Raw genomic sequence first — 17,968 nt, forward strand, 5'->3', positions numbered from 1 at the left:
CCAGGACTGGGACCGTCCCTACTTCACAGACGAGGAAGCGAAAGCCGGGGGCCTGCCTACACCACACATCTGAGCAGCCGAGGCAGGACCAGCCCAAGGGGACCCTTCCTTCTCCCAGGAGCCACCCTTTGTTGGGGGTCAGGACCCAGGCACTGGGGCCTGGGGCTGGCCCTCCACTCGGGAGACGAAGACCACTACACATAATCTTGCACAGGTGCAACTCAGACCCCTGCATTATCACACACAGCCAAACGTCTCCAGCTGCCACTCAGATCATGTGAACATCAGCCAGAGGAGGGATAACTACAGTGACTGCTGCTGGACAGCCCACTGCGAAGGACACAGCTGCTCCCGCGGTGGTGTCTCCGGCTGAGCTGCCTGGAGTCACACATAGTCCCTCCTGACCTCTCACGCTCCTGGTAATGCCCTTTGGAAGGACGCTCTCCAAACTTGGCTCTGTGAGGACCCCCACAATTTACCTGCACCCAGAGCATACGGACCAAAGGAGCCACCAGGCCTGGCCAAAGCACCAGGCACCCACTCCTCACACTCATTCTCTCACTCATTCTCCCTCCCTCCCTCCCTCCATCCCTTCCATCATCCACCCAACAGTTCTGCGTGCCTACTCTGAGATGAGCCCGGCCTGGGCGGCGGGATGACCAGGGAAGTCAGACGTTAAACAGATGAGAGCACCATGAATAATACCGACACGATGGTGAATGCTCAAAAGAGAGGCACCAGGGGCCAGGAGGGCACCCACGGCGGGTGGGAAGCAGACCTGGGGTGGGGAGTCAGGAGGGGGTCCTGGAGAAAAGGCTTCATGACATAAGAACAGCCATCGAGTGTGAGAGACCCCACAGTGCACAGAGCTCATGCCGCTGTCCACCTGCCCAGGGGCTCTTGTCGTTTCCCCTCTGCAGAGAGGAACCTGAGTCCAGAGAGGACGTCACTCAGCGGAAGAGAGGGAGAGCCAGACCTCACAACGGCCTCAAAGCCAGGCCTAACCAGTCACAGGTGTGCCCGGAGCCGGCAGGGCTGCCTCCGGGATGTCTGGGCTCGAGGGTTTCTGTGGCCAAGTCCTGAAGGTGACACTTCTGGCTGCGCTCACAAAACGTCTATGAAGAGGAGTTCTCTGCGAACACAGCTGCCTCATCAGTGACAAGACGTCCCGTGGGCCAGTGCAACCTCCCCACTCCTCGTGCTTTAACGGAGATGAGGAAAGATGGGCTCACAGTAGTGGTACTTCGCCCCAGGCAGGCAGAAGGCCCTGACTCAGGAGCCTCATTAAAATGGAAATTCCATTCCTCAAGAGAAGCTACCTCATCTCCGAGCAACCCAGTGTTTCCGACTGTCTTCCAGAGAAAAGAGAAATGTAAGGTGGGTGCCAGTGGGAGAGAAAAACCCACCACTTTCATCTAAAACCAGAACTCGCCCACTGGAAGCCCAGCTTGCAGTCTTCGCCCTGGTCCCGCACCAACCCATTACAAGCATTTCCTCCTGCTCTAGAGGGAGGTGTCCAAGGCCGACTCCTGCCTGGGTGGCTGCATTGGGTCCAGCTCTCTCGGCATGTGGCTACACGCTGGCCCCGCTTTGCTCTAACCCACTCTCACCTGGACTGAGGTGGCTCACAAGTGTATGGTCTGTGCACACCAAACACGTGGGGACTGGATGGAATATTCCTTCTGCCTCCAGGCGCAGAGGGCCTGTGCACAGGCACAGCCTCAGTCCTTTCTGTGGGAGGAGAAGGGACCCAGGATGTGGTGGCCCCTGGAGAGCAATGCCAGCTAAACACGGTCAAGTGCAAACCCAGGCTGAGTCTGGGAAGCCTTCCAGCGAGCTGTCCCCACTGGCTTCCTTTTGTGTGTGTGTCTGGGGGTGGGGGTGGGGGAGGGGGGAGATGGTAAAAAGGGCCAGGCCCTGACCCTCGCCTTGGCCCGAGCCCTTGCCACCCTCAGGTCAGCCTCCATTTCAAAGCCAATCCCGATCTCAGGTGAAAGCTCTGCACCAATGGTTTTCAAACCTTTTGTACAGGTTTCTCTACAAACCTATTTGAAAGAGACCAGCAGACACAGGACAAGGAAAGCTACTGGGGCAGACACGGTGGGAGGAGGCCAGCCCAGAGGCCCACCCACCGGCACCCTCTCCTGAGCAGGGTGGCAGCTTGCCTGGCCCCAGGTGCAGGCATCACACCGAGGCCCTGCGTCGCTGGTGCTCTGTGCCCAGTGTGTGGACGGGGCACCAGCCTCCATTGGGCCCAGCTCTTCCTATGCTCACAGGGCCTCCCTGGCAACCCCACCTACCTGTGAGGGGCCTCTGAAGCTTCTGTGCTTCCTGCCCCTGCCTCCAGGGGACGTGTCTTATCCCCCAAGGATTCCCTTCCACAATCTGTGGTTGTTACACCAGCCTGCCCACCTCGCCTCCCTCAGAGCTGGGTCCTGGCTCTCCACAGCTCCCTGGCCTGGGCTGGGCACAGGAGAGAGCAGCCACAGAGCACGCGGAGCACGAACAGCCCATCCAGCTGCTGCTTGCCCTCACCTTCTCTTTCCTGAGCCAACTCCTGGGGGTGGCAGTGAGGGACCACTCCACGGAGGTTAGAGGTGCTCAGAGAAGAGGTCACATCTCAGGGAGACCCAGAAGAGTGGGCAGGATTTCACACTCCCTCATTAAACACGTTCAGGTCGCCCCTCAGGTGTGGCCATGACCCCCACCCCGAGCTGCACCTGATGTGAGCAGGGCTGGAGACCTGCTCCAAGCCGCTCCGGGTTCCCTTGCCCAAGAATTTGAATCTGGGGCACAGAGACAGCAGCCACGAGGCCGAGCCAGCCAGGGCAGGTCAGAGCCCCTGGGAGAATGAAGATATAGAGGAACAAAGAAGCCAGTCCATAGAAGGAACGGTAACAGAGGGGACATGGGAGAGTCCCTGTAGGGTGCTGCATAAGCTCTACTTTTACTGAGGACACTCTGAGTGGGTTTTTGTTCCCTGCCACCAACTGACCCTGAATAGAAGACCATGAAAAAAAGAAAAGAATTAGAAAACAGGTCCCTGTCTATAAAGGCGTTTCCAGTGCAGTGAGGAGACATCCCCACAGGCATGATACCACTGCAGGCAGACCTACTGTCAACTAAGTCAGCAGTCCCCAACCTTTTTGGCACCAGGGACCGGTTTCACGGAAGACAATATTTTCACGGACCGGGGTGGGGGTGGGGGGATGGTTTGGGGATGATTCAAGTGCATTACATTTATTGTGCACTTTATTTCCATTATTATTACTTTGTAATATATAATGAAATAATCATACAACTCACCATAATGCAGAATCAGTAGGAGCCCTGAGCTTGTTTTCACTTGCCACTCACTGATAGGGTTTTGAGACGAGTCTGCAAGCAGTTGATTTATTATGGTCTCTGTGCAGTGAAACCTCTCTGCTAATGATAATCTGTATCTGCAGCCACTCCCCAGCGCTAGCATCACCGCCTCAGCTCCACCTCAGGTCATCAGGCATTAGATTCTCACAAGGAGCACGCAAGCTAGATCCCCCGCATGCGTAGTTCACAGTAGGGTTTGTGCTCCTATTAGAATCTAATGCCGCCGCTGATCTGACAGGAGGCAGAGCTCAGGCAGTAATGCGAGCGATGGGGAGCCCTATAAATACAGATGAAGCTTCTCTCGCTCACCCGCCCACTGCTCACCGCCCGGTTCCTAACAGGCCACGGACCAGTACTGGACTAAGGAGCCAGCTGAAGAGCCAGGGTTGGTGGGTGGTAATAACGACTGGTATTGCTCAGCTGTGCCACACAGTCCCTCTCCCAGGGCAGCTTGGAGCAGATAGCCAGCCCTGCCCTGGTCCCTTCAGGTGTGGGTGGGGGGTGGGGACAGGGTCTGAGGTTTTTTTATTATTGTTGTTGTTGCTGTTATTATTTACCCTTACCACCATCTCAGGATATAGGCATTATTTCTCCCTTTGAGGAGCAAAAAAATTAAGGCTTAGAGCGGTTGAGGGCCTCGTCCGAAGTCACACAATGGAAAAGACAAAAACTCTAATTCAAAAAGATGCATGCACCCCAATGTTCACAGCAGCACTATTTACAATAGCCAAGACATGGAAGCAATCTAAGTGTCCACTGACAGAGGAATGGATAAAGAAGATGTGGAATACATATGCAATGGAATATTACTCAGCCATGAAGAAGTAAAATAATGCCATTTGCAGCAACATGCATGGACCTAGAGATTATCATACTAAGTGAAGTAAGTCAGATGGAAAAAGGCAAATATCATATGATATCACTTATTTGTGTAATCTAAAAAAAAGATATAAATGAATTTATTTACAAAACAGAAACAGACATAGAAAACAATGTTATGGTTACCAAAGGGCAAATGGGGGGGAGAGGGATAAATTAGGAGTTTGGGATTAGCGGATACACACTACTATATATAAAATAGATAAATAATAAGGGCCTACTGTACAGGACAGGGAACTACATTCAATATCTTGTAATAATATATACTGGAAAAGAATCTGAAATAGAACATATATGTCTATATATATACAGATATATATAGATAGATACATATATATAACTGCATCAGTTTGCTGTACACCTGAAACTAACACAACATTGTAAATCAACTATACTTCAATAAAAACATTGTTTTAAAAAGTTACACAATGACTCAAAGCAAAGCCAGGATCCCAAATTTTACACTGCTTTTACTAAGCCACGCCCCTTCACACCATCATGCAAATGAGATTCAGCAACTGCCCAGGGCGGCAGGGTTGTGGGGGGGAAGGGAACAGAGCCCCACCTTCCAGTTCCACAGCCCAGAATACCTAGCCTTGACCTTTCAAAGTTTACCTCCAAATCAAAGTTCACCTCCAAATCAAAGTTCAAGCTGGCGAAGTTAAGTGCAGGAGGATCCCAGGAAGATATTCTAGCCCTGCTCACCTTGGGTTCAGGACACATGCTGTATTTTGGAACCAGTGACACAATGAGCTGCCAGCCCCACCTGCATCAGAGGCTTGGCACTCATGCCCACAGATCCTCGAGCAGGTTAACATCTAAATGGCAACAAAGCATAAGCCTTCTGAATCTGGTAATTACAAAGGTAAGTGCTATAGTTACAAAGGTTAGTTACAAAGGAAGCAGGGTAATTGCCCTGGCAGGAAAATGATGCTTAAAGCATTTTTTTTTTAACATCTTTATTGGAGTATAATTCCTTTATAATGGTATGTTAGTTTCTGCTTTATAACAAAGTGAATCAGCTATACATATACATATATCCCCATATCTCCTCCCTCTTGCTTAAAGCATCTTAATGGTAAGAATGTACCAAATGTAGACAAGTGACTTTTTTGTCTACTTTTTTGGTCAAATGACTCTGACCTACTAATCCTCTTAAGAAGACCACCTCCAATACAAACATTTCAGAATGCTTATTTTTCTACTGAAATAGGGGGGCCACCTCTGGAATGGCTGGCAGAGGGCCCTGTGGGAAGAGGCGAGGTCAGAACAAACACTGCCCTCGCTGCAAAAATCCAACTCAGTTTCTCTGAGAACTGAGCGTCAGTCTGCTCAAACTGTGCACATACATTTGAACTCGCTGGTGACCCAGTTACCCTGAGCCTCTTCAACTAGCACCGATTTACACGAGTCCCTCAGGGGTAGCCTCTGCCATCTGTATGGGTCACAGGATCACATCTAAGTCCAAACTGTCAACACCTCTTGCATAACAAAATACCATCCTTTTGCTAAGTTCCTTTCTGGTGGCTCTTGCCTTTGCTAATGTGGACTCTTAAAAATTGACTCCAACTCATACCCCCCCACCCCACCCTGCAGGCTCCCTGGCAAGGCCGAGCCATCAGAGGTCTCCAGCCTTCCAGGACCTCCTGCTCTGTGCCAAGCCCCGCTTCTTCAGGAAGGGCCAAAATTCTCTCCCAGCTGAGGGACGCTAACTTTCCCCTGGGTTCCTTCAGACTCTGAATAAAGCCCAGTCTTCTCTACTGGAAGCACATGTGTGTCCCCCTTTCTCAGGCACTGCACCCCCTTTTCTAGTTCCCTCACACCCTCGAAGTCACCAGGGAGAGTAAAGTTTCCTTTAAACAAACTTCAGTCCACTGCACTGTTAATTTTGCAGATGTGATAACAGTACCTTGAACTAAATATTAAATGTTTAAAAAAGGAATCCTTATCTTTTAAAGATGCATCCTGAAATATTGACGAATATTCAAAATGACACAGGATTAGGGAAGAGGGTAGAGGCACAGAAACAAGACTGAGCTGATAGCTGGTGACAAGTATGTGCCGGCTCCTGAGACTTCTGTCCGCTTCTGTTTATGTCATAAATTTTCCATAACAACAAAAGGATTTTAAAAAATCCCATCCTTGGGGTTCTGTAGCATCCCTGAGTCCAACTGTCCTACCTGAGGATTTTACCTGGACCTCTTTCAACTGACACATTTAGTGAGCAACAACTCCACACAAGGTACTGCTGAAGCTGCAAAGTAGAAGCCACTGGCCTGCGTGCAACAAGCTCTCGGGATGCAGAGGCTGGTCCTCTATTTTGACAAAATCCTCAAGGCCTCATTTCTCAAATTGGGCACAGGTTTTTCTCTCTCCAAACACCAAGGTGGGCACGTGGAATGGAGTGAGCTCAGCTCCCTGTCCTGGCATCGCTGAGGGGAAATCTTAACTGCCCCTCATTCCTCCCTTGGTCTGGATGAGGTGGCCCAGGTGTGAGTCAAGGCAGAGGAGAGTCTGAGGGGAAGGGAGGCTGACCCATCCATGTTTTGGAGGGGTAGGGTGAGGTCAACCCCCCTGTCCTGCAACCTGAGAGCCAAGGACCAAGGGCCAGGACACGTCATGCCTCCCACCTGGGCCAGAAGCTTGGAGGGAACTGCTGAGATCACAAAGGGCTCCAGGCCTGAACACCTGAAGGCTGGACACTGCCTAATCCAAAGGACTCAAAACCAGAAACCGACTTCTCCTCCAAACTAGACATAGATCTGTTTATCTGTTCAGAGGGCTGTGTGGCATTCATGCTCTTGGAGCCCCGAATTCACAGCCAAAGCAAGCAGGGAATTCCCACCTTGAGCTGCTGACCCATCAAAGAGCAATGGCTCCCCTCCTGGGGTACCGTTAAATGTTCATCCCGGGGCCACCACAGAAACAAAAGCCAACCCCTCTGGTCAGCAACACCCTTCACCATCAGTTTCAATGACCAACAGTTCACACCCACTGTCCCACTCTCTCAGTCAAGGTGAGGACGATGAAGAGAGAGTCTCTGATGAGTGAAGGGTATAGCACTCCCAATACGGACATAATCCCTCTTCTTAGGTGGAGAAAAAGGCTGCACCTATACCTAGAAGAAAGGGGACAAGAATTCAGATAGAAGTGCACCTGGTGAACGCCCCACACCATCCCTTTTGTCTCTGTGGTTCCAGTGAATTTAAAAAAAAAATACGTGGTAGGGACTTCCTTGGTGGCGCAGTGGTTAAGAATCCGCCTGCCAAGGCAGGGGACACGGGTTCGATCCCTGGTCCGGGAAGATCCCACATGCCGGGGAGCAACTAAGCCCATGTGCCACAACTACTGAGCCTGTGCTCTAGACCCCGCGAGCCACAACTACTGAAGCCTACGTGCCTAGAGCCCATGCTCCGCAACAAGAGAAGCCACCACAATGAGAAGCTCACGCATTGTAACAGAGTAGCTCCCGCTTGCCGCAACTAGAGAAAAAGCCCACGTGCAGCAACGAAGACCCAAAGCAGCCAAAAAAATACATGGTAGTAAAACAGAATTAAACCCCCATTCCAACTAAAACAACATTGTAAATGTCAACTATATTTCAATAAAAAAAATTTTTTAAACCCATTCCATGGAAAACACAGAATTTGGAAATGGGGGAAGCAAGGCAGCTGCAGCAAGCCATCCAGGAGTCTGAGCAGACCATGTTTCTCAAAATGAGATCCATGGGGGGCCAGCAGGAGCGCTGTATGAAATGCATATTAAAAATGGGGACCTTTTTTTTTTTTTTTTTTTTTTTTTTTGCAGTACACGGGCCTCTCACTGTTGTGGCCTCTCCTGTTGCGGAGCACAGGCTCCGGACGCGCAGCCTCAGCAGCCATGGCTCACGGGCCCAGCTGCTCCGCGGCATGTGGGATCTTCCCAGACCGGGGCACGAACCCGCGTCCCCTGCATCGGCAGGCGGACTCTCAACCACTGCGCCACCAGGGAAGCCCGGGACCATTTTTAATGGGCACCATCTGATCATCTCATCAGAATCTTGGTGGTCCTCCCCTAAGAATTTTAATGCACTCACCCCAGCAGCCTTTATGCCCACCAAAGTTAGAGAGAAGTTTTTCAGGGTTTGTGTGTGCATGTGTGTGTGTGTTGTTTAATCCATGCCACTCAATATTTTACTAACTTAATGAGCTTACAAGAGACCTCATTATACCTTCTGACCAGCTAAGTGGATGGGGTTCCTCCTCCTTGGGACTAAGGGGTCCAAGGGTTAATAGCTTGAATGTGGCTATGTTTTCCCTTTGTCCTGAGACAAGCACACCCCTGTCCCCACCCAGCCTCTGGGGGTGACCACGGGAGAAGCCATGGCTCAGTGCTTGCAGGGATTTTCTGAGCACTAAGGAACAGTTCTCCCCAACAAGTCAGAAACCCCCAGTTTAGGTAGCCATTCCTTCGAATGGGAAGAGTGCTGAGTGGACCAAGGCAAGACCACCATTTCTCCAGGCCACTTGCCTGCTGAGGCACAAAGGCAGCAGGTTTTCCAGGAGCTGATCCAGAGCTAGATTACCCCCCACCACTCCCCAGGGACTTATTTCTACCTTGGGGGACCATGGCCAATAGGGACAGCAGGAAAGCCTTCCAAGTCCTAACTTTTAGAGGATTTTCATCTTGAAGCAATAGGATGGCAGGGTGCCCAGATGGTCTTTAGGGTCAGCCCCTAGGGCCACCAGCCACAAACAGCCCCCTCACCCCCTGCTCAAACGCCGCCTTGGTTGCCCTAAGGGCAGAATCTGGGCTGCCTGGGATAATTCCAAGTGCTGGGCTGTGATATCAGAATAGGGCTATGACCTCAAGGTGGGGGCAGGTCAGCCTGGGGGAGCAGGGCAGGAGAGAGAGAGAGCCCCTGAGGAGCTGGATTAGCCCCCCTGGAGGTAAGGCCCAAGAGAGAGAGGTGTCCGGCTCTGGGTTCACTGCTCACAGCCTCCTGGAGCCCCCACTGGGAGGCGGACCTGAAGATATGAAAATGATTCTGAGAGGTAGGTTGCATGCCAGCCGAACTTCTGGTGCTTCCTTACTCACTGATTTAGGAGCAAGGAAAGCAAACAAACTACCCTCTAGCTCCCCCCTGTGTCAAGTGAAAGGATACTCTCTATTTTCTGACAGAAGTTCCACTTTGGACCACACCCACCCAAGTGGGCTGAGCATCAAAGTCCCCCAGGATGCGGCTAAATGCAGGTAGATGAAATGTAGGACGCCCTTTACACTGAATTACAATAAACAAATTTCAGTGTAAGTATGTCCCAACTATTGCATGGGACACATTTACACTAAAATATCTGTGTATGTTTGAAGTGCAAATGAAAGTTGGTGACCTGACCTTTTATTTACTAAATCTGGCAATCCTATCCAGGAAGATTTTTTTTTAATGCAGGTGCCCGCCCCCTGCTCCCCACCCCCCCATCCCCAATGCTCTCATTCATTCAGATTTATCCCTGCAGGGAGACCTGGGAACCTGTATTATTTTAAAGTTGCCAAGGTGACTATTATCAATAACTACTGCTGACTTTTCTTGAGCATTTGACAAGTCATGTGCTAAGTTCGTTTCATGCACTGTCTAAGATAGTCCTCACAGCACCTCTAAGGGGTGGTTCTATGATTAAGCCTGCTTTACAGAGGAGAGAAAGAGGAACAGACAGCAAGCACCTCACCCAAGGTCACACAGTTACTAAGCCATGGTTTGAACCCAGGAAACGTGGCTCCCACTGACTTAGAAATCTTTGAATTGGAAGGACGTTGGGAGGCACACAGTCAAAGCCTCTGGTGGACTGACGGACAGGGAATCTGAGGCTCCAGGAACTCATGCTCACACTAACTAGCACACCACTGTGCATGCGCATGAGGGGCTGAGCCCGGTGGCAGAGAGCAAGCATCTAGCCCAGGCAGGGGGCCAGCTCAGGGAGGGTTTCCATAATGGCCTCTCCTTGAAGGGGAAGCAGACCTAAGGGGAAGCAGGGTGTGGGAAGGGGCTGGGTGCTAACGAAGAGGGTTTGTAAGCAGGAGGCTCAGCTTCCAAGCCAGCCTGACAGCAAGACGGTGTGCCAATGAGGAGAGGGAAAGCTGGACAGGTCTGTAGGGTAGGGAGAACCAAGAAGAGACAGAAGTCAAAACTGCATTTTACTTTCAAATGAACACACAGCAATTCTTTTGTTGCTGCACAGTTCTATGCTTTTTTTTTTTTTTTTTTTCTCGTCTTGTGGGATCTTAGTTTTCCGACCAGGGACTGAACTCAGGCCAGGGCAGGCCGAGTCCAAACCACTGGACCACTAGGGAATTCGCCAGTTCTATGCATTTTAACGCATGTATAGATTCATGACACAGCTTCACCATAGGACACAGAACAATTCCATCACCCCCAAAACACTTCCTCATACTACAACTTTGTATCACTCCCTCCCTTCACCCCTCACCCTTGGCAACCACTGACCTGCTCTACATCTCTAGTTTCTGCCTTTTCCAGAGTGTCATATAAATGGAATCATACAACTTTTTGAGAATGGCTTCTTTCACTCAGCATAATGCCTCTGAGATCCATCCAAGTTATTGTACGCATCAATAGTTCATTCATTGTGACTGCCGAATAGCGTTCCATTCAATGGATGTACCAGGGTTTGTTCAATCCAATGAAGGACATCTGAGAAGTTTCCAGTACTTTGCTATTAAAAATAATGCTGCTATGGGACTTCCCTGGTGGCACAGTGGTTAAGAGTCTGCCTGCCAATGCAGGTGACATGGGTTCAATCCCTGGTCCAGGAAGATCCCACATGCCAAGGAGCAACTAAGCCTATGTGCCACAACTACTGAGCCCACGTGCCACAACTGCTGAAGCCCGAGGGCCTAGAGCCCTTGCTCTGCAACAAGAGAAGCCACCGCAATGAGAAGTCTGTGCACCGCAACGAAAAGTAGCCCCCACTTGCCGCAACTAAAGAAAGCCTGAGCACAGCAACGAAGACCCAACACAGACAATAATTAATTAATTAATTAAAAATAATGCTGCTATGAACATTTGTGTACAGGTTTTTGTGTGAACATAAGTTTCCATTTCTCTAGGATAAATATGCAAGGGTGTAGTTCCTGGGTCATATAGTAATTGCATGTTTAGTTTTTTAAGAAACTGCCAAAATGTTTTCCAGAGTGGCTGTACCATTTTACGTTCCCACCAGTAACTTATGATGGATCCTCACCAGCATTTAGTATTATCGCTATTTTTAATTTTAGCTGTTCTAATAATGTGTAGTGATATCTCACAGTGATCTTAATTTGTATTTCTCTAACAGCTAATGATAATGAACACCTTTTCATGTGCTTATTTGCCATCTGTGTCTTCTCTTCAGTGAAATTATTTGTGCTTCAAGACACCAAAAGGAGAGGAATCCTACCAAGCCTCACTGACACGTAGTATGTGTTACTTTGAGTTGTACTTGAATGTCTGTTCTGTGACCTTACCCAGAAGGCTAACCTCTTGGGAACACAAGACATGTGGTGCATCTCCAGCCTCTGACCATGCCTAAAGGACATGAAATGAAGGAATGTGCGCCTGAAGCTGCTCCCTCAGGGGTCCCAGACTCTCCTAGAGGAAGTGCAGGCTAGCAATCCCTAGCACTGTCAGCTGAGTTAACAGTACTTCCGTACCAGCTACAAAAGAAACCCCTGCTGCTGGCTGTCCCAGGAAAATTGTTCCAGAATGATGAATCCAGTAGGTGCTACCTGCTACATTATTTTCAAGAAGTTCCTAAAAATGAGGCAATGATTGATTGATTGATTGATTTTACTTAGAGGCTACTAAGAGGAAGCTAGTTCTTCCACAACCAGCAATGTCCCTGCACTTGGCCAATGGGGTTGTCCCGAGTCCAGCCACAACACCAGCTACATCATTTGCTACAAGCATCCAAACTGAGACCACAGGTCCTGCTGGGGGTCTCAATGCAGCCCATACCTGAGATGCCCCCAAACACCCTCCTTCACTGGGAAATGGAGTGGTACCCTGGGGACCCCTGGCCAAGCTCAGCATCACTGCTGACACACCCAAGCCACAGGGTGCTGACCCCAAGAAAAAGAGTCATCATGGAGGGACCCATGCTCCAAATGGGTGAGACTAAAAGAGAAGGTCAGACTGATAGTCAATGACCTTCCATGTGCACTGAGAAGCTAGTGCTGGGGGAGAGACCCCAATGCAGGGAGACTGAGTATGGGGCACAATGACTGATGTCACTAGCCCCTCCACCTGCTTTGTGCTAGAGCTCCTTCCACAGGACTCACTATCTCCCGGACCAGCCTTGGAGACAATCCTGGAGAACAGGGGCTGTGACTCCTTCTCACCTGGGGCCCTGCCTCTTTAAAAAACACACAGGTCTAGGATTCCCTGGTGGCACAGTGGTTGAGAATCCACCTGCCAATGCAGGGGATATGGGTTCGAGCCCTGGTCCGGGAAGATCCTACATGCTGCGGAGCAACTAAGCCCATGCGCCACAACTACTGAGCCTGTGCTCTAGAGCCCGTGTGCCACAACTACTGATCCCGTGTGCCGCAACTACTGAAGACCACGCGCCTAGAGCCCGTGCTCCACAACGAGAGAAGCCGCCACAATGAGAAGCCCGCACACTGCAACAAAGAGTAGCCCCCGCTCACTGCAACTAGAGAAAGCCCACGCGCAATGAAGACCTAACACAGCCTAAAATAAATAAATAAAATAAATAAATTTATATTAAAAAAAACCCCACACAGGTCTATATAAACACACACCTTGTGCTTATAACTTCAAAAGGATCACAGCTTCCCAATCCTCCCCTCTGTATGTGGGGACCCAGTTTTCACCCATCAGAAACCTGCTATTGCTCTGGGCAGGCAAGGCTCTAAGGAGGCCAGCATTCTTACACAGGGCCGCAGGCATCTACTGGTACGACCCAGGTGGGAGGCAGAGTGACAGTGTTACAAATGCACAGTCCCACCGACCCAGCAATCCCCCTTCCTGGGACGTATGTTTCATTTATTCTTGTACACACCTGAAATGAAATGCAAGGTTACTCACTGCAGGGTGGCAGGTCATAGCAAATTGAAGAAACAACCTAAATGTTCATCAACAGGCTATAGGTTACATAAACTAGGGTACATTCGTACAATGAAGTATTGTACTGTTGTAAAAACAAGGAGGAAGCTTTTTATGTATTTATAGGAAAAAATTCCAAGATATACTATTGCCAAATGGAAAAAAAGCAAGGTGGGGGACTGAATTTCCTATAAGTACTTATTTGAATACACATGTAAACACATAAGATACTGGTAGCTCTGGTTGCCCCTGGGTGGGAGAACAGGGTGGGTAGCTGGGGATAAGAGTCAAGGGCAGACTTCACTGCATATGCTTTGAAACCATTGGTTTATGAATCTTATAAAGACAATACATATTTTTAAAAATGTATTAAAGTAAAAAATAAAATGTCTTGCTCAGGACTTCTGAGCTGACCCTCCATCTTGGCAAAGACAGCATCTCTGGCTAAATGGTTTTCAATCTCCAAATGGACCTCGAAAAAAGTCTGGCCTGAGGCACAAGTGCACCATCCTGGCCTCCCACCTTGACTCTGCTTCTGGAACTGACTCACTGCAGCAACCGAAAGTTCTGCTGAAGCCCAGGAACCAGACTTGTCCAAAGAAAGACACACACAGCCCTGCCCACCTCAACATTTCCATCCCGAGAACTGCCAGCCACCCTGACCACCTAACATCCCACTGTTGAGGACGCACGGAGCTGAGTGGGAAGGGCAAACACGCACCCTGACCTTCCGACGTTGGTCTGAACTAGCCTGGTCACCACTGGCCTCCAAACACTTTCAGTTCCCACTCTCTCCAGACCCACGACCCTGCACGTACTCCCGCTGCACCAAGCACTCGCTACCTGACTGGCTGCTCATCAAGCGGACAGCCTTGGCCTTGGCCAGCTCCAGGGCGGTGATCCACTGCTGCCGCTCCACCTCTGAACCGGCCTTGAGGTGGTAGGTCCTGCCCCCACTGGTCAGCACGATACCGCAAGAGTCCTCCGTGTCAAAGTGCGCAGTGAACAGGTTGATGGTGCCACGGCAGGTGTGGGCCATTTCACCCTGATTTCTGTGGGATGCAAGAAAAGGGATGGGGTGAGGCTCCCAAACTCAATAGTTCTAGACTCAATAAAAGCCTCAAGGCACATCCTTGGAATCTCAGACCCTTGGAGCTGGCACGGGAGATGGGAAATAAGGCCTCTCGGGATTGACTGGTAAGGGCTTGGCTTGTGTGGGGGGGCGGGTCTCAGTGGGGAGAGTGGCAGAGGATGCCACCATTCTCCTCTGGCCCCAGGAGATGAAGGCAATGGCTGGGCTGACACAGTACCCCTTGCGACAAGGGACTGACCCTTGGCTGGTTACAAGGTCATGGAGCTAATGGTACCAAGGTAAGGGGAAGCGGAGGTGACTAAAGTGTGGGCCATTTCCAACTGTGACCAGTGTCTGAAAAGTGAGATCCAACTATCATGACTGGATCTACTTAACTCACTCCTTTAGACACTCAAAGGAAATTCAGACACCACTCTTCCCCCACCCTCCCCCACGACGTACCAAAGCTCTTTCCACAGAGGATGTGGGAAAAGGAAGAGCAACTGGTCAGCACGTAACCCTGCCAGTGCCGGAGCTCATTTGGCACTTCTGCTGCTCTTTAATGCTCACTTACACTCCCTGGCTGTTCATCATCTGTTATTACTTCCTTGACTCTTCTACCAGTTCCAAAGTCAGATGACTTGACACTCAGGAAGACATTTATCTTTCATTTGAACTACTGTTTCTGATTCTCTCCTGCTTTGGTTACATTCCTTAGGGAAGATGATATGCAGTTGACCCTTGAACAACGTCAGGGGTTAGAAGCACCCAACCCCCTGTGCAGTTGAAAATATGCATGGTGCTAGCAGAGAGTGAAGAGGGTTCAGAAGGGGTGGTGGAGGAAGAAGAGGATGAATGTCGATCACAGCATCAGGACCAGCCTGTTTCACAACCTTCTTGCTTCAGTCTTCCAGGCGACCCCAGCTGGCCACCAGGAAGGGGACCCTGTCGCTGACTAGACTCGCCACGTCCCCTCCCAGGGAAGGGGTCAATGTGTCTTTGTTCTCTCAGAGGGTGGTGGTCCCCCCATTGCAGTGGGAGAGCAGATACCAATGAAGGCATGCGCGGACCTGAGTAGCGCAAGGTGCGGAGCGTGCTGGACACAAACCTTGTGCACCTCCCCAGATTCCCTCGACCACCTCCTCTGTCAGTCGGTGCCTCCTCCTTGCCCAACTGTCCCTCCACTTCTGGACTCTTGTAAAATGACAGTGGGAAACGGGAGATGGGAGTGAATGGGGCAGATACATCCTCCCTCCACTTGCGCCTCTGCGGACTGCTGAGTGGTGTGTTTCCTCCTCCTGTGTCTTCTGGAGAAGTATGTGCGCCAGGCCCACTGTGTCTCTGCCGCTCGCTGTGAAGCGACATCCAGCAAGGGAAACGCACTGCATCATTGTGACTTCCATCTTCCCACTCCCCATTTCTGCTTCACTGCCCTTCGACTGCATCTCTCAAACTGTCAACTCTCTTTTTTTTTTTAACATCTTTATTGGAGTATAATTCCTTTACAATGGTGTGTTAGTTTCTGCTTTATAACAAAGTGAATCCACTATACATATACATATATCCCCATATCTCCTCCCTCTTTCGTCTCCCTCCCACCCTCCCTATCCCACCCCTCTAGGTGGTCACAAAGCACCAAGCTGATCTCCCTATGCTACGCGGCTGCTTCCCACAAGCTATCTATTTTACATTTGGTAGTGTATATATGTCCATGCCACGCTCTCACTTCGTCCCAGCTTACCCTTCCCCCTCCTCGTGTCCTCAAGTCCATCCTCAAGTCCATTCTCTACATCTGCGTCCTTATTCCTGTCCTGCCCCTAGGTTCTTCAGAACCACTTTTTTTTTTTTTTTTAGATTCCATATATATGTGTTAGCATACGGTATTTGTTTTTCTCTTTCTGACTTACTTCACTCTGTATGACAGACTCTAGGTCCAACCACCTCACTACAAATAACTCAATTTCATTTCTTTTTATGGCTGAGTAATATTCCATTGTATATATGTGCCACATCTTCTTTATCCATTCATCTGTCGATGGAAAGTGTCAACTCTTTAATCCTTGCCTTGGGCTATGCGTTCTCACACACAAAAAAATGTCCACAGGCAAGAAAAAAAATTGACAGGCAACAAGTTTTAACTCAGACACATAGAAAGACAAAGACTACTAATTTGGAGCAAAGCACTCAGCCTTGTATGAGACTTCTGTTCAATGCTTGCTCAAGCTGACTCTGATTCACTTGGTAAATTCCTCTCCGATCTTCTAAATTCTAATTTGGCAAGTACTTCCTATGGGTTACCATATACAGAAATTGTGCTAGAAACTGGAGAGGTGGTAGATATAAAGGTAAATAAGACACATTTTCTGGCCTCAAAGAACATTCCACTTTGTGAAAGAGGCAGGCCCATAAATTGCAAGGTACTATTTAATAAGCAGAGGGAAATAAATTCAAAACAAAGGGGGTGTTCGCTTTATAAAAATTCATTGAGTTACACTCTTGTAATTTACCTATTTTTCTATGTGTCTGTTACACACATATATTGTACAATATATTGTATGCTACATACATATTGGTTGTCAGTTAAAAGTTGGCTTTAAAATCAAAATGAAAGGATAAGCTGCCGGTGGTTAGATCTCAGGAAACAGAATGACCCTTTCTTGTCCTAGAGGGGTCAAGGCGTACACTGGAGCAGTGTCTCAAACAGTGAGGGACTCTGCCCAAGCACAGACTAGGAGGAGGGTCAGGCTAACCCAGAGCAGCGGCATGGGGGCTGTGGCTCTGGGAAAGCCCAGGGATCCGGAGCAGCCAAAGGAGAGGGTCCAGCCAAGGCCTGGGTTGATGATGGGCATAAAAGTGAACTAAATTGTGTCCCCCAGGGAGATTTATTGAAGTCCTAACCCCCAGCACCTGTGAATGTGGCCTTATTTGGAAATATGGTTTTTGAAGATATAATCAAGTTAAGATGAGGTCATCAGGGTGGGCCGTAGTCCAATAAGACTGGTGTCCTTATAAGAAGAGGAACAGACACAGAAACAGGAGGGAGGCAGAGATGGGAGTGATGCATCTACAAGCCAGGGAATGCCAAGGATCACCAGCCAACATCAGAGGCCAGGCAGGCCTGGGATAGACTCTCCTCCAGGGCCTTCAGAGAGAGTACAGCCCTGCTGACACCTTCACTTTAGACTTCTGGCCTCCACAAGTATGAGACTATACATTTCCTTTGTTTTAAGCCACCCACTTTTTCGTGCTTTATCACAGCAGCCTAGGACCTAAACACAATGGCTGAACAGATGGGTGGAGGAATGACCTTCTGGAACCTCACATGCAGCTGAGCCTGTTCATCAGCTGAGCACACCAACCACAGGGCTGCACCTCGCCCTCCACACAGTTCCCGCCTAGAATACTCAGCACCACGGCACCCGCACGGCTCCTCTCCTTACTGGAGCAGCCCTGCCCCAAAGCTGCCCGTCCTGCTCGGAGGTTTCCCCTCTTCCGACACCATAGTGGCTAGACAGCCAAAAACAACCTGCATCAAAGATTCCAAGGAATCA

The 17,968-nt window shown here is 49.7% G+C and overlaps 1 protein-coding gene across 6 annotated transcripts in view; it reads right to left on the bottom strand.

The window, feature by feature from the left end:
• The window catches only part of OSBP2 (oxysterol binding protein 2), a 155,641-nt gene that overhangs the window by 102,644 nt on the left and 35,029 nt on the right, over positions 1-17,968 (bottom strand). For all 6 annotated transcript variants that reach the window (XR_007471889.1, XR_007471890.1, XM_033412779.2 and 3 more), the window contains exon 2: positions 14,189-14,397. Coding sequence is in view for 4 of the 6 variants with exons in the window: in XM_033412779.2 (XP_033268670.1) it covers positions 14,189-14,397 (209 nt within the window). In the remaining 2 variants the exon portion in view is untranslated. The remainder of the gene's footprint in view (positions 1-14,188; positions 14,398-17,968) is intronic.

Source organism: Orcinus orca, chromosome 15, assembly GCF_937001465.1.
Source record: "Orcinus orca chromosome 15, mOrcOrc1.1, whole genome shotgun sequence".
NCBI classification, from domain to species: Eukaryota; Metazoa; Chordata; class Mammalia; order Artiodactyla; family Delphinidae; genus Orcinus; species Orcinus orca.